Genomic DNA, 17,098 nt, shown 5'->3' with positions numbered 1-17,098 from the left:
CAACCTCATTACTAAGAAAGGGAGCCATTCAACGCGTACAACAGCACAACATCAACAACGGATTCTACTCACGTTACTTCTCTGTTCCAAAAAAGGACGGAGGGCTGCACCCCATCTTAGATTTAAGGGACCTCAATTTCTATGTCATAACAACAAAATTCCGAATGACCACCCTAGCAGCCCTTCTTCCTCTACTCCAACAAGACTACTGGTTTACAGCCATATACCTCAAGGACGCATACTTTCACATATCCATAGATCAAAAACATCACTTCCTCCGCTTTATGATAGGACAGTGGTTCTCAACCTTCCTAATGCCGCGACCCTTTAATACAGTTCCTCATGTTGTGGTGACCCCCAACCATAAAATTATTTTCGTTCTTCTCTACATGATCCATTGTCATGGGATGGTTTGCTAATGAAAATAATACATAACAATAGCTTTAATAATACAAAAGATGATACATGACATAGTTCAGTCAATACAGTTTCCTAAGACCATCGGAAATATGTATTTTCCGATGGTCTTAGGCGACCCCTGTGAATGGGTCATTTAACCCCCAAAGGGGTCCCGACCCACAGGTTGAGAACCGCTGTGATAGGAGATCAGATTTTCCAATTCCAAGTTCTTCCTTTTGGACTAGCAACGGCTCCCAGGGTCTTCACCAAGTGCATGTCTCCCGTATGCGCTTTCCTCAGAACCCTAGGCATAGAAATCTATCCATACCTGGATGATTGGCTCCTTGTCGCCAAATCCCATTCAACAGCATTGAAAAATACTACTACCACGATACACCTACTCAAGTCCCTCTGCCTCTGCATCAACGAGCAAAAATCCACCCTTCAACCTACCCAACGCATCAAATTCCTAGGAGCAATCCTAGACTCCACAGTAAACAAAGCTTTCCTTCCTCCGGACAGAGCTACCACACTAATACTCCTTGCTCGATCCCTTTGCCGTCACAGGGCAGTGTCAGCCTTCAAAATCCAAAGATTACTAGAACTGATGGGCAGCCAATGTATACGTGATCCCCTGGGCATGCCTCCATATGAGACCACTCCAACTTTGGCTCTTACAAAATTTCGACAACACAACAGATACCCATCGTTGCATACTATACATACCACTTCACATCCACCAGTCCCTCAACTGGTGGACAGTCAAAGACAATATTACAAAGGGCATGGACTTCGCGACACCCATCCCCTCAAGAACAGTCATCACAGACGCCTCACAGCTAGGATGGGGAGCACATTGCAGACAATTCAAAGCTCAAGGCCTCTGGAGCCACACAGACAAGAAAAAGCACATCAATGTGCTAGAGCTCCTAGCAGTAAAAAAGGCAATCACTTCCTTTCAGCACATCCTTGCAGGCCACAACGTCCTCATACTCACGGACAATATGTCCATGGTGTGGCACATCAACAAGGAAGGCGGAACACGCTTGATGGACTTGATTGAACTAACCTTAGATATATTCCAACACGCCATTACTCTAGGCATCGTCCTCTCAGCCCTTCATATTGCGGGTCAGGACAACGCTCTAGCCGACAACCTCAGCCGACACTTTATCAACGACCACGACTGGCAACTATCACAGACTGCCCTGAACAACATCTTTCGCCTCTGGGGCAAACCAGTCATAGACCTCTTTGCCTCTCCCATCAGCGCCATTTGCACTCACTTCTGCACAAGAGCAGGTATCGGACACTCTTCCATGGGTGTTCCAGTTCAATTGGTCGGGACCCCTACTATACCTATTCCCACCCATACCACTTCTACAGAAAGTTATAGCCAAATTGATGAGGGACAATTCAACGCTATCCTCATCGCACCTTGGTGGCCCAGGCAACCTTGGTTCACTCCTCTACTCAAACTACCCCAGGAGGAATACATCAGGCTGCCCAAACATCAGAATCTGATCACCAAAGAACCTGGACACATCCTTCACCCAGACATCCAAACACTCCAACTAACAGCATGGAGAATCCGACATCAAATCTAGAGCCAGAACTTCCTCAGAACATTCTATCCGTACTACACTCTGCACGTAAACCAAACACTCAACGATTCTATTCCCGTAAATGGGACGCCTTCTCCAAATTCGCACTCAGCAAAACATCCAATCCAACCTCTGCTCCAATTACAATTATTCTACAATTCCTCTACTCTCTATTTGAAAAAGGCCTCAAATACTCTTCCCTTCATGTCTACCTAGCAGCCATCTCTGCCTCCCACAATACAGTCCATGGCTTCACTGTTTTCTCTCACCCTTTAACAAAACGCTTCATGAAAGGCATGAAGAACATGATTCCACCAATATGCTCCATTGTCCCTCAATGGAGCCTATCTGTTATATTAAAAGCCTTATCATCCAAACCATTTGAACCTCTCGCAACAGCTAACATTCGGCTACTAACCCTCAAAGTAGCCTTTCTTGTAGCCATAACATCAGCTCGCAGAGCCTCAGAATTATGTGCTCTTCGGATCGACCCTCCTTACCTGATTTTCCACCATGACAAGGTGGTCCTACGACCCGATCCAACGTTCTTGCCAAAGGTGGTTTCCTCTTTCCATCTCAATCAGGATATCTCTCTACCAGCTTTCTTCCCTTCACCCTCCTCGGCACTGGAAACCACACTTCACTCCTTAGACGTTAGAAAGGCTCTCTCTATCTGTCAAGGACAAAGACTTTTTGTAAATCACAACGCCTTTTTGTGTGCTAAGGAGGACAACAGGTTTCAACCCAAAGACTCTCATCCTGGATAACCCAGACCATCAAACTGGTCTATGACATCACCAACATTCCCCTCCAGAGTCACGTTCGAGCTCATTCTACTAGGGTAGTAGCCACTTCAGCGGCCTTTGAACGAGGGGTTTCTATCCCAGACCTCTGTAAAGCAGTCACTTGGCCTACCCCTCTGACATTTGTCCGACACTACCGCCTCGATATCAGGGCTAGAAAGGACTGCACCTTCGGACGCGCCGTCCTTTCATCTATCCTGTGACTTCTCATACTGACACCACCCTCCTCCGGTAAGTCTGCTTGTTATTCGCCCATATGTGTGATGCACAGAGACCACGAAGAAGAAAGACAGGTTGCTTACCTGTAACTGTAGTTCTTCATGTGGTCATCTGTGCATTCACATAACCCACCCACCGTCCCCGCTATGTGTCAGTCTGGCACCTAGTGTTTTTCTCTTCAGTGGGACTATTGCGGTCTCGGAACTGGGGAGCTTGGGCGGGAGCCCTCGAGCATGCTCAGTGGACGGTGGGGGAGGGGTTCCCGCCAGAAAGTTCTCAGCTTGTGAAGTATCCAGAACTAGCTCTGCGCAGGCGCAAAGCCATATGTGTGAATGCACAGATGACCACTCAAAAGAACTACAGTTACAGGTAAGCAACCTGTCTTTCTTCCTTATTCCCTCATTGTGTGACCCTCATTGGGAACATTGTCTGAAAAGACTGCATTTTATTTTATTTTATTTTATTTATTACATTTTTATACCGCCCAATAGCCAAAGCTCTCTGGGCGGTTCACAAAAATTAAAACCATAATAAAACAACCAACAGGTTAAAAGCACAAATACAAAATACAGTATAAAAAGCGCAACCAGGATAAAACCACGCAGCAAAATTGATATAAGATTAAAATACAGAACAGTAAAATTTAAATTTAAGTTAAAATTAAGTGTTAAAATACTGAGAGAATAAAAAGGTCTTCAGCTGGCGACGAAAGGAGTACAGTGTAGGCGCCAGGCGGACCTCTCCGGGGAGCTCATTCCACAACCAGGGTGCCACAGCGGAGAAAGCCCTCCTCCTAGTAGCCACCTGCCTCACTTCCTTTGGCAGGGGCTCACAGAGAATGGCCCCTGTAGATGATCTTAAGGTCCGAGCAGGTACATATGGGAGGAGGCGTTCCTTCAAATAACCTGGCCCCAAACCATTTAGGGCTTTGAATGTCAATACCAGCACTTTGAATCGGGCCCGGACCTGGACTGGCAGCCAATGAAGTTGTAAAAAGACTGGCGTAATGTGATCTCGCCGGCCAGTCCCTGTTAGTAAACGGGCTGCCTTGTTTTGTACCAGCTGAAGCTTCCGGACCGTTTTCAAAGGCAGCCCCACGTATAACACATTGCAGTAATCCAAACGAGAGGTTTTCATAGCATTTTTCAAGAGTTCCTGAGGTTTTTATTCTTCTTTTTCTTACTTTGTTGTAGTTTATCTCTCTTTACTATTATTCCTCTGTTTATCTTAGTTTGTGATCACATAATGAATGGAGAGGCAAAAATAAAACAAATTGAAATATCAAACCTTAAAGTGATATAAACTTAGATGATTACATAATGACCAGCTGGAATGGACAATTTCTTGGAGGAGGAACCAGTACAGATGCTAAAACCTGTTTAGGGCACAATCCTGTGCATGTTTAAGACAGGGAAAATGTCCTACAACTCGCAGCATCCCCAAGAGAACAAGGCTGGCTGGAGAATGCTGGGACTTGTAGAATTTTTTTTTATGTATTAAACAGGCACAGGATTGAGCCCTTAATGGGGCAATGATATCTTGAAGTGCTAGTATGTTCTTAATGATTGATCTTCACACCTGAGAATAACCAGTGGGTAGAGTCACTTGAAAATGTTACATAATAAAAGAAGTTTTGAACAGCAGGCTCAGCATGTATTCTCCACAATCTTTATTCTCTGAAAGATGGAAAATTTAATCTGAGGTCATGAAATCAGATTATAGCCACAGTACCAATTTTAAGTGCCAGGGTTTAGGCCAATTTTAAACACTTAGCCAATAGGCTTGCAGTATTCAAATGAGGCAGCCCATTGTTTATGTTGGTTTGTGATACTGAAAATCACATCACTCGACGTGGCTGTTACAAGGATAGGCTGATCCCAGAAGTAATCTCTCCAAAACAAACATACAGGAAGAAATGTTAGTTATCCACACCTTTTTTCTTTGACGTACCTATTGGCAATTAACAGCTTTGCCAGATGAGCCATCACTTGGATTTTTGTTTTTGCCATTTGCAAAAGGAGGGATGAAGAATCCTGATAACTCCAGAAGAAAGGTTTCATCATGCTGGAGACTGACTTTAAGTCACTCCCTAATGTTTGGTCTACCTCTCTCCCAAGCTGCAAGTCGACCTGTATATTATATGAATCTAACATTTCATTGGGAAAGGTGGGCCATGTCAGAGGTATACCACCCCGCTTTGCTTGATGAGAACTTCCCTTCAAAGAAGATGGTGGGAGTGTTGGTGATACCAGAGGGCGCAGCTAAAGATGCCTGTAGGCTGGAGACTAACTTCAATATACCACCAAACACACAACACTGGATAGCTTTCATTGTGAGAGGAGGCTGTACTTTTAAAGATAAAATAAAAGCAGTTGCAGGGAAAGGGGCTACTGGTGTCATCATCTATGACCATTCGTGCCCAGACAGGAAGAGTCTCATTTTGACTCACAACGATGCAGGTGATATTGCTGCTGTTGTCATGATTAGGAGTCTGAAAGAAAAACAAATTATGCGCTTGATTAAGAAAGGTATCCGGGTAACTGCAGTAATCGAAATGGGAACTATACCTTGCTATTGGAACATCTCTCTATGTACTTACTCTCTCATTTTGACCCTTATTGCCTATGTATTATTGTGTCGTACTCCAGGGCAGATTATGGTAAGACACGGAGAAAGGAGAACCCACAAGTCAAAGCGAGAATGCTGGATAGCTGTTCAGTCTCTTGAGTTGCACAAGCTAAAAAAAGGTGATTCTGATCTAGCTGAAGAGACTTGCATGGTGTGCCTAGGGACATACAAGCCAAGACAGGAAGTCCGCATTTTAACTTGCAAACATGTCTTCCACAAAAAATGCATTGACCGCTGGTTGCTGAAGCATGGGGTCTGCCCTCTTTGCAACAATGCCATAATTTAAAAGAACTGAGAAGTGATGCAATAACCTTACCCCTTACAAGACACCTTACACTGCTTCACTTACTAGAATCACATTGAGTGTTTCTCCTCACTAAACAGATGAAGAACTAATGTTCGTCGGACGATGGTGACATTCTGGAGGTTATTGCTGGTTGTGATCATGAATTAAAATCCAAGAACTCGTAAATCTGAAACTTATTTTTTCGTTCGCAGAAAAGTGGAGATGGTGGTATACTTTTGCAGTGTGTGTTAGTAACCAACAGTCTATGAATGAACATCTTAGTTCAGAATGTATTTGATGAACACATAGAAGGCATTCTAGAGCAGTGGTTCCCAAAGTGGGCGGTACTGCCCCCTTGGGGGCGGTGGGATTGCATAGGGAGGCGTTAAGAGGCAAGGGCTGGCAGGGGGGCACTAAGAGGCAAAGGGGCAGCAGGGGGGTGCTTGAGGTGGTCTTTTCCGAGAAGCGCCTCTCCAGAAGGTCTTAAAACCCAGGGACATTTTTTATGGGAGAAAGTAGTTTGGTCCCAAGCCGTATAGGGAAAGAATTCACACATGTATTAATACCGTTTAAGAAGAGTCCTTTTAATGGTGAATTGAAATGTTTCAAAAGCACCAAAATGCTAATGAAGAGATATATCCTTCTTGGTGTACCCCGCCACACTGGTTGCAAAACAGAGGCATTTGCACTCTTTTCCCTCCCTCGGCAAGCCTGTGGCGGGTGCTTCGGATTTTGAAGAAATATTGACTTAATTGTTACTGTTTTGAATTTTATTGTTATTTTCTTCCTTAGTGGGTCGTTGAAAAACGCTATTCTGAATAATGATTTTTATAGGGTAGGGTAGGGGGCACTGGGCATGAGTTTTTGGAACCAAGGAGGCGGTTACCTGAAAAAGTTTGGGAACCACTGCTCTAAGGCATTTGGAGCGCCTCAAATGCAGTGGCTCCCTCACTGTTTCCACCTCTGGAGATGGAAACTAGGATTTATTGTTTGAGCCTTGTGCCTTCAAAGTGCTTTGGAGTTGGAAAACATGGCTGTGGCTTATCAGTTTGACCCTGTATCTCCAAAGTGCTTTGAGTTCCTCTGAAACACAGGCTAACAATCCCTTGCATTTCTTCCAACCTTGGTAAGAGAGGCGGGGATCAACCTTGTAATCACGCTGGGCTTCCATTGTCCTCCAAATCATTCTTCAACAGTGAGGACAAACCCCGCTCCAGGGTTGGCTGGAGAAATGGTGCTTGTCATGCTCACCAGTGAATAGTGACTCATTCACTGTGGCCAGAGAAATTGTGGAACCTTGAAATATCTGCATTGGTCCTTGAAAGCATCTGCCTCTTGATAAAATCATAATCTTCAAGATCATGAACGACTTACATGCTGTTCAGTTAGAGGTTACTGTCTGTCAGTCATCTGAGGACCTGCCAGTGTTGCTCCTAATAACTTGTATGGTAAAAATCCACAGCATCATTCCCCCCTCCAGCCCCAGCAGTTTCTCCTAATATTTTCCATAGTCTAATGGGTTGGGAGCCTGAGATATTATTGTATTCTTACTCCCAGCAGTCTGAGCCAGGATGGCTAATGGTCAGGCATGATGGGAGTTGTAGAGAACAGGTAGTCCAAAATCATCTGGAGGGCCACAACAGGTATTATTATTATTATTATTTATTTATATAGCACCATCAATGTACATGGTGCTGTACAGAGTAAAACAGTAAATAGCAAGACCCTGCCGCATAGGCTTACATTCTTATAAAACCATAATAAAACAATAAGGAGGGGAAGAGAAAGCAAACAGGCACAGGGTAGGGTAAACAGGCACTGGGTAGGGTAAAACTAACAGTATAAAGACAGAACAAAATCAAGTTTTAAAAGCTTTAGGAAAAAGAAAAGTTTTTAGCTGAGCTTTAAAAGCTGCGGTTGAACTTGTAGTTCTCAAATGTTCTGGTAGAGCATAGGTCTATGCTCTATCTAGAGCATAGGTCTATGCTCTATCTAGAGCATAGACCTAGGTCTATGCTATTACTGCTTATCCCTGTATCTCCAGTTATCAGCAGAAGCTGATTTACAGAGCATCCCTGCTCCTCCAGTGTCTAGCCAGCCAATTAGTCCCTCCTTTCGTTCAGCATAGCAGATGATCACTGGAGATCACACTTCTGTCCCTGCAATGGTAGTTCCATCTTCGAAGCCTTTCTCAACAACTTCACACATTCAGTTTTGAAGAATAGCTTTACCACTTCTGTGTGATGTGCCATTTGTGTGAAAAGATGACACACAAAAAGCGTGAATGTTAACCACATAAAAGGACCTAAAGCTGATCTACGCCAAGCAGGATATTCCACTATGAAAGCGGTATATAAAAGGCAGGAGCCACACTGCTGCTTTATAGCAGTACTGAAGTGCACTGACAATTGTTGGGGCCCATTGACACATACCATATACCGCTTTCATAGTAGAATATCCTGCTTGGTGTAGATGAGTCCAGACATCAAGTTGTATGAAAAGGCAGTCTAGCTGTCAAGTTAAGTCAGCCTAGGTGCCAAAAATTTATCAGAGCAGTTCCTAAAATTAAGATTATTTGATCAGATTGGTTGGAGACATGTTGTCAAGTGGGAGTTTTGTTTGTCATTAAGTGTAATGTAGTAGTTAGAGTGTTGGACTGGGAATTTGGAGATCTGGGCTCTAGTCCCTACTCAGCCATAGAAGCTCATTGGGTGACTTTGGGGCAGTCACAGACTGTCAACCCAGCCTACTTCACGGGATTATTGTTGTGGCGATCAAATGGAGATGAGGATTACGTACGTTGCTTTCCTCCTTAAGGAGGAAAAAAGGCAGGAAATAAATGTAATAAATAATAAATTCCAATTTTGTCGGTACAAATAGTATGGTAACGATAATCTAGAATCTGATTAAAGTTGGCTTGGGTTATATAGCTTCTGGCATGTAGGCTTTTACACATTGTAGAAAATGGGAATCTATCTTGTGCTTGCTCATTCACCCACCCACTATAGGTCAAAATATATGACCTGGGCCATATGCATTCATCTGCCTCATCTGTGAGGTACTTTGCCATTTGTTGTTATTTTTATGTTAATGTAAATACTCACACTTCATCACATTTGATACTGTACATACAGGAGGGCTTTCATGAGCCTAGGAATCATTACTATGCCGCTTTACCTGTATAGCATAAATTTATGAGCCTTGTGTGAACTGATCTGTAGCTACCATGTAAATATGGTAGTGCAAATCAGCTCTAGGCATCTTCTCGGCACCATGTTTGAGTTTGGGGAAATATACAGTGGGGACCAAATAACAATTTTGGTTGTCTTTTTTTATTATAACGATCTCCTGCTGTCCCAGTTTTGAAGGAACTTTCATTCAGATGACTTTTTAAGGGGCATAATTTTCTGATGTTGAATCTCTACCTATAAAGCAGAAAGTATGTGTGTGTCACTTATGTCCTGAAATCTTTATCCACTTACACATATGGTAGTGGCTTAATGCTGTTCACCCAGACAGGTCTTTGCATACATGAATCAGAAAAAAATTCTAAAAACATGAATTTTGGGGGATTAAGTATTTTTAAAGAATTTAATAAAAACCTAGGTTTACACCTACAACTCCCAGCATGCCTTGGGTGGGAGGCCAGACTTACTGGCCTTTGGCGGCCATTGTGATTCCTAAAGTCAGTCAACCCAATTCCACATAAAGTGAAACAATCCACATAAATGGGCTGTATCCATTTGCAGTGCTTCTTCCCATCTGCTATGTGTGGTTTTAAAATCATAACTAGATACAACAGTGTGCCTTTGAGAGGCTGAACTCTGGACATGCTCAAAGGCACCTCATCCTGATATCCCTGTTTTCTCAGAAACTGATGGAAGCGCATGCACAACCTTCATCCTTAAGATGGAGGAAGGGAAGCACTCTGTTCATGGCCTGAAACAGGCTTGATGAAGGAGGGCAAGTGTCTGGCCCAGTCCCGGCCCCTCAGAACAGGCTCCTGATGGAGCACTTTGTGGGTCAGAAGTGCAGGCTGAGGCAGTCCCAGCAGGACTTGGCCGGAGTTGTGCGCATCCACGAAGAGCTGCTTACCTCCCCTCAGTGATGCTATCCTGGACACTCTGTCAAGGAGCAGCATCAGCAACAAGAGGAGGAAAGCACCTCTCAGAGAACATGGGCACCTGAGGGCTGCCAAAGGCATGCTGGGAGGTGTCGTACTGGCATGTCGCTATCTCTCAGTCCTATCTCAGCCCCCACTTTCATGGCCTCTCGCTAATAGTCTTTGTTCTCCTTCTAACTGGCTTTCTCCAACTGTCACCCCGGCCACCATTCCATTCTAGCCTCAGCTGTCAGTCATTCCTCCATTCACTCTTCTGTTTCAATGGTATAGGCAGGCTTTTACATAAAAATCATAAACTTTATTCAGTAATTCTTGCATCTGTCTTGGAATGTTGTGGTTTAGTTATAGCAGGGTTGCGAGAACCGCAGCATAAAAAAAATCTCATCTAGTTAAAAGGCCTTGGAATTATTATTTTTTTTAAAAAATCACATGGTACTTAAAAGCCATTAATGCAGTTCTTTTTAAAATAAATCCTTAAGCAGAATGCTACAACTAAGAAGTCCTGCTCTTCCACCACACCTCAGAACAAAGATTAAGATGTTATTCAGGGAGCGAGGCTTACAGTTACAACTCCCAGCATGCCTTGGGCAGGAGGGAAGTCTTATCAGGCTTTGGTGGCCGTCATCTGGAAGTAGCTTTCCATCCTGAGCCTGAAGGGAGAGTGCCTGGGCTGGCTGGAGCAGAAGGGAAGGAGGTTGCATCTCTGGTCCTGTCACCGACAGCAACGACCCAGCGACCTGTGAGTCAGTCAGCCAACTTCCTCTGAGAGATGGGGTGGGGTTGGGGTAAGAAACTAATTTAATTTGTTTTAAAGTTACCTCACAGACCTAGGACTGGCCTACCTTGCAAGGTTGTCATGAGGGTCAGAGAGGGAAAAAAGAAATGAATTTAATTTGTTTAAAGGTTAACCCACAGGCCTAGGACCGGCATACTACTTTAAGATGATTACCTCGCAGACATATATCTTAGGGGGGTCCAAGCAACGCTTGGTAGAAACTTGAAATTTGGCACGCTAATAGGTCTGGCTGTACAATGAACCAGAAAAATCTAAAAACATTACATTTTGGATTTTAAGTATTAAAAAACAACAACAACTAAGGTTTATGCCTACAACTCCCAGCATGGCTTGGGTGGAACTCCTAGGAGTCTTTTCTTGCCATCAAACTATGACTCATGGTCATGACCAGTACAAATTGCCGTTATTCCTTCATGACATTCCATAAATAAAATTTGTTCAGCAGGAGATATTGAAAATTGCTTTATCTTCTATGTGACTCCATAGCAGTGGCATTTTATAAACTCTATTCACGAACCCGAGCAACGCCGAGCATATCAGCTAGTTCCTAATATAAAAATAATAAAAATAAAATAAAGAAAACAAAACAAAAACAGAGGGATTTCAAAATCCATCTTCATTCATTTTTTTAAATCACTGTTCTTATTCATGAAAATAATTGAGCCTGTTTTAGTTACAGCAATTCAACTTAAGCGTACCAACCTTGTGGGAAGTTGCTAATCATGAAACAGTGTTATTGGAGACCCCTTGTACCTTTGCTGCAGTAGCCATAGTGATCAGATGACATGCTAAGCCACGGTGGTTAAGCATGTTGAGCTAAACATGGCTTAGCATGTTGTGTGAACCATTCCTAACCATGATGGCTACATACCCACAGTTTAATCATGCTTACTAACCATTTGCTGCAAAAAGGTTAGCGGCTTAACCATGTCTTAGCGTGTTGTCTGAACAGGTCCAGTAAGTAATTTCAGAAGCATTGAACAGTGAGGTTTGCAGTGATTATTTATCTTATACTGTCTCAGAATTCTACCATTATCAACGCTTAAATGTCTGAAAGCTGGGGCAGCTCATTAAAGTAAGGGTAAAGTGCTGGTTTTCTTGTAATACTGCCATTTTTGATGGCAGTATTGCACTTTTTGGAAGAATTCCTATTCCTTTTGTGTGTCTGTGTGTGCAGTGCCACAGAACAATCCATCCTGTTTCTTTAGTTCTGGTGTGATGGAATAAGCCCTATAACAGTCCACAAACTCCTGTTTGCTGCACTTTACCACATAGTAGCCTCTCTTATCTTCTCCTACAGGAAATTGTTCTAGTTCAGCTGAGGATTGGGCAAAAGGGGTGTGCCCCATTATCTTCTGTAGAAAGAAGACCCACCATTGTGCATGTTCTGCACGGTTCTTTTCAGTGTTAAGCACATGTTGCTTGATTTTTAAGTTTTCTCAAACTCAGCCCAACTGTATGACTTATGAACCTACTTCATTTCTTGGATAACGTCTGCCATAAAGATTTTCATGCAAATACTGTAGTGTTTTTTAGACTGAAAATTACCACTTATCTGTGCAAAGTAAGAATTGCCTCACTCAGATGACTAACTGGAGAAGATTTTTTTTGAACTGGAAGAGTTGTTTTTCTTTTTTTAGGCCATTGGTATGTCACAGTAAGCTGGAGAGCTACCCATAATATTTGTGGACTGACTTACACAGCTGTTTCATTATTGTGCTGCTAACTGTTGTAGTACTGGATCAAATGTATGTCTCTATTTTGTAATATTTATATCCCTCTTTGCTTAAGAGTTCTAGGCTGCTGAATAGTTATTTGTTGTGACAAATAACTATTCAGCAGTTAAAAACATCTCTCCATAATCCAGAAACTGCAGAAAAGCACAATACACATCTCTCCAGAAACAGCAGAAAAATGCAGTACACAGCTGTAAGAATTTTAAAAACCAGACTATTTAAAGCAAGTAAATTACTCACGGACAGCCTTCCTAAAAAGGAAGGTCTTCACCAAAGGAAGGTGCATTCACAAAACATACGTGATGGGAGTTAGCAGAACTGGTTGTACAGCTCCAGTGTTTTACTTGTGGTGAAACAAGGGCTGCGTTTTATATCTTGTGTTTTTCAAATTTGTACTTAAGTAACATTGGAAAACGCTATTTATTTAACAAAAATCTTGTGCTGTCACATAAAGTCGGTGAATCAAAAATTGACACAATATAGAGAAGGTCCTTTTTCTGAGATGTGAGGAACGCTTAGGGTTGTGATGCTGGTCAATTCACTGTCTATTATTTGACCATAGTCAAGTATTGTAAAATATTCCATATAATAAATAACACTGTTATGACAACTATCTTATTACATTGTTGCTTCATCTGATAGCAATAGGTGGAGTTTGGGATCTTCCTCAGGTGTCAGGGGGGTGTTAGGCAGAATTTAAATTTGTATTTCTGCACTGCTGCTGATTTTATCTTGGTTGTGCTTTTATATTGTATTTTATATTATGTTTTTATACTGTTTGTTTTATACTTTGAATGGTTTTAATTTTTGTGAACCGCCCAGGGAGCTTTGGCTATTGGGTGGTATAAAAATGTAATAAATAAATAAATCTCCACCTCAGCAAAGCTCCCTGCCAGGGTGGGTTAGAGTCCTAATCTAGGGCAGCCCAGGTTCAAATCCCCACTCAGCTGTGAAGCACTGTGGGTGATCCTGGGACCTCAGACTAGCCTGCATCACCAGCTTGTTAGCATAAAACGGTGGGTGGTGACGACAGCAGGTGGTAAGAGAACCATGGCAGAAAGGCAGGATATAAATGCAGTATAAATAAAATAAATAGGTACAAAAGTAGGGTCTAGAGCAGCAGAAGATGGAAAGCTGAGTGGGAATGGGATCCACATGGATAGTGACAGCCAGGTGGTTACTTGGGCTAGAGGAAGGCTTCCCCATGAAGAATAGCCTGTGCAAATGCTTACTCATGAGCAAGGCAGACTGCAAGCATGGCTAGAAAGTTACGTATAAAACTCTGGAAGGGGAAGGCCGAGGAGAAAGGAGCTCTCTTGTGCGCTCAGGTCAGAGAGAGAACCACGAGTTGAAATAAGGAACTGGGTGTGAGTAGCTTCCTTCTTTCTAACTGAGGCTAAACTGGGCCCAAAGCTTGCTGCATCCCCATTCCCAGACAGGGGTAGACAGGCATGCCTTCATTTCGAAACAGATCTCTCCTTTCCCTGCAGTTGTGTCCAAAAACATTGTTCTGCCGCCTTAACTCCCATATTAAGCCACATGGTCCATGCTTTTCCTTTGGCCATCTGTACTAACTGTAGGCAGTCCCGAACTGGGATAGATGTGTTGTGAGGAAGGAAGCAATATTTTACAATTAAATTTATTACTTGCTTTTCATTATAAAGTCATCCAAAGGCAGGGTGCAAAATGTACAGAGATCCACTCAGCGGCTTAATTGTCTGGTTCCCCCAATTTAATTCTGTGTCTTAAGTGTACATTGCGTTTTATCTGCTGTCTTGAATTTATATGACTGACTGTTTAATTGTGGATTATACTTTGTATTATGTATGTTTTTTAAACAACTACCTAGGGATCGGGATTTTCACCGAGTCATAGCATTTGGGTAATTTTCTTCCTCCCCAGCAATCCCTCTCACAAATCCTGCTTCGTTCACAAGGGTTCCCTAACCCTCTGGAGAGGCTTTTCAAGGGGTGCAGGGCAGAGGCCAGGTCAGCAAGTGCATCTTTCATGAACTTCCCAAATGCTGTAATCCTCCTATCACAGTTCCACATAAATCTTATTGTACTCAATGGTGCTTACTTCTGAGGATGCATGTATAAGATTGTGCTGTATGTTTACTTATCTTAGGATGCAAGCCTAAATATAATGTGTGGATGTTGTACGAGCTGAGAGCAAAAGTATATAATTACATAGGAATTCTAGAATCTTGCTAACAGGAGTATTCTTTTAAATTTATATACTGAACTGATTAACGTCAGAATTAGTTGTAATACATAAACTGCCATTATTTTTTCAAGATACGAATGGACATATAGTAGGGAAGGAACATGTGAATAATAAATTGCATGGGATACATATATGGTACAAAAACTAATTGCAAGTACCTTATGAAAAATAAAACTTCAGAAAAATATGACATGATAGGGAGGTGATGTTAATGGAGTATGTAATTCTAAATTATGGTTTAAAAAACAAAAACTTAGCCATTACTTTTGAAATGAAAATTTTAAATAAAATATAAAATCTGAATTGGTGGATAAAAATTTAAAAAAATGGATTTTTTTATTTAAATCGGTTTTTTTAATAAAATGCTTTTTGAGGAAAATATATCTAAAGATAGTTTTCTATTTAAGATACATTATAGTCCAAAGGTTATTCATCATGAAATAAGGATTAGTTTTTAATTATGTAGCATGAGGCTATATATTCATGCAATGTTTAAATTTTTTGGTAAATGAATTCCATGAATCCATTCACAATGTCATTCTCTTCCAGAGGTTTCTCTAAGATTATTGGGCAATTTTTCTATCTAGAAGATATTATCACAGATGCTTGGTTTTACAGTTCTCAAAACTGTGAATTTGTGTCTGCAGAGATCACAACCCCATTGTTCCTTTGCAATCTATGTACACAGAATCAACTCCTTACCTCTTAAGTGTGAAGTTTCAAAAAATTCAATGAATAGAGTGGACTTTGGGGGGTGGTGGAGTGGAAGTCACATGATTAAATCGAGTCTTTCTGAGTAGTGATTTAAATAAAATCCACCCTGATTGGTGTTGTAGTGTGTCAGGATTATACTATCTCAAGGTCTGCCCATTTGAATCAGCACGGAGACAGAACGGAGATACCCCTTGGTCTAAATCCAGCATGGCTCTTCTTAAGGATCTTTATTGGGCCCGGTGTTTTTTAAATTTGTTTACCTGGAGTTATAAGTGAGCTGCGAGGTGGCCAAATTTGTTGACAACACAAAACTAGAGTGGCAAGAGCTCCAAAGGGATCTTTCCAAACTTGGGGAAGGAATGGGTATTAAATTGGCAAATGCAGTTCAGTGTAAGCAAATATAAAGTGATGCACATTGTGGCAAAAACTTCATGTATATGCTCATGGGGTTTCAGCTGGGATCTTGGGATTTGTAGTGGTTAGCTCAATGAAGGTGTCGATCCAGTGTGCGGCCACTGTGTGAAAGGCATATTCCATGTTGAGGATCATTAGGAAAGGAACTGAAAATTAAAGCTGCCATTATAAAAATGCCCTTAGATAAATCCATAGTGTGGTCGCACTTGGAATATTGTGTAGAGTTCTGATCACTGCACCTCAAACATGATATTGTAGAGCTGGAAAAGAGTTAGAAAAGGGCAATCAGGTAGCAAGGTAACAGACTTAAGAAATGTTAAAACTATTTTAGACTTACACAGTATTTGAGAAAATATTTTATCACAATATACATTTTCACTAAAGACAAGCATGTTAATATGTGTGTTTTTATGGAAATAAAATGTGTTGCTGTTCATAAAAGCTCTATAAACTTTGGAGAGATCTAGGAAAGGGTAAATATAAATTTCATACTTAAAAGATTTTTGGCAGAGCAAAGCTTGTTGCAAATGACTTTTTTTGTTTGTTTCACCAACAGGAAATTTGGTGAGCGACCTCCACCTAAGCGGCTCACCAGGTAAGACCTGGCTCTTGCATTGCTAACTAGAGCCTAGTTTAAATAAAGAGCAGATGTCAGGTGGGCAGTTGCATGGTTGAATGTTAATTCATATAAAAACCATCTTTATATGGAAAATTAGATGTTCTGCAGAAGAATTCTAGCTTAGCCTTCTCCCTAATAGGCTAATTTTATCTGAAGTGGTATGTTCCAGAAACAGTTTTACATGTGGGCACTAGGTCTTAACATACTGTGTATTCCTGTTTCAGGGAATAAAAATGTTCAATTAAGAATTTATGGCAATATTTAGAACAAGAAAAAGTGAGGACAAGCTAATCCCAATATGGAAATAAAGTCATTGCTACCAAATTCTGTAATAGACCTACGTGTAGTTCACAAGTGCAATGTTTATTGACTGAAAATATTTGTAGGCCACTTTTGCCGTATAATACTGAAAATCAGCACAAATAAGATATGATCATAAAACAGCCCATAAGCTATTAAAATTTACCCAATGTTTGCATGTACACAAAAGCCCTGCAGCTTTATGGGCTTTTTCTGTCTAAAAGCAAGTTG

General features: G+C 41.6%; 1 protein-coding gene across 9 annotated transcripts in view; it reads left to right on the top strand.

The window, feature by feature from the left end:
* Nucleotides 1–17,098, top strand: part of RBPJ (recombination signal binding protein for immunoglobulin kappa J region) — an 81,475-nt gene that overhangs the window by 25,112 nt on the left and 39,265 nt on the right. For all 9 annotated transcript variants that reach the window (XR_010025930.1, XR_010025931.1, XR_010025929.1 and 6 more), the window contains exon 2: nt 16,505–16,543. Coding sequence is in view for 1 of the 9 variants with exons in the window: in XM_063136294.1 (XP_062992364.1) it covers nt 16,505–16,543 (39 nt within the window). In the remaining 8 variants the exon portion in view is untranslated. The remainder of the gene's footprint in view (nt 1–16,504; nt 16,544–17,098) is intronic.

The sequence above is a fragment of the Elgaria multicarinata genome, chromosome 10, assembly GCF_023053635.1.
Source record: "Elgaria multicarinata webbii isolate HBS135686 ecotype San Diego chromosome 10, rElgMul1.1.pri, whole genome shotgun sequence".
NCBI lineage: Eukaryota > Metazoa > Chordata > Lepidosauria > Squamata > Anguidae > Elgaria > Elgaria multicarinata.
Note: the sequence above shows the minus strand (reverse complement) of the source record. Positions and strands in the feature narration are given on the sequence as shown.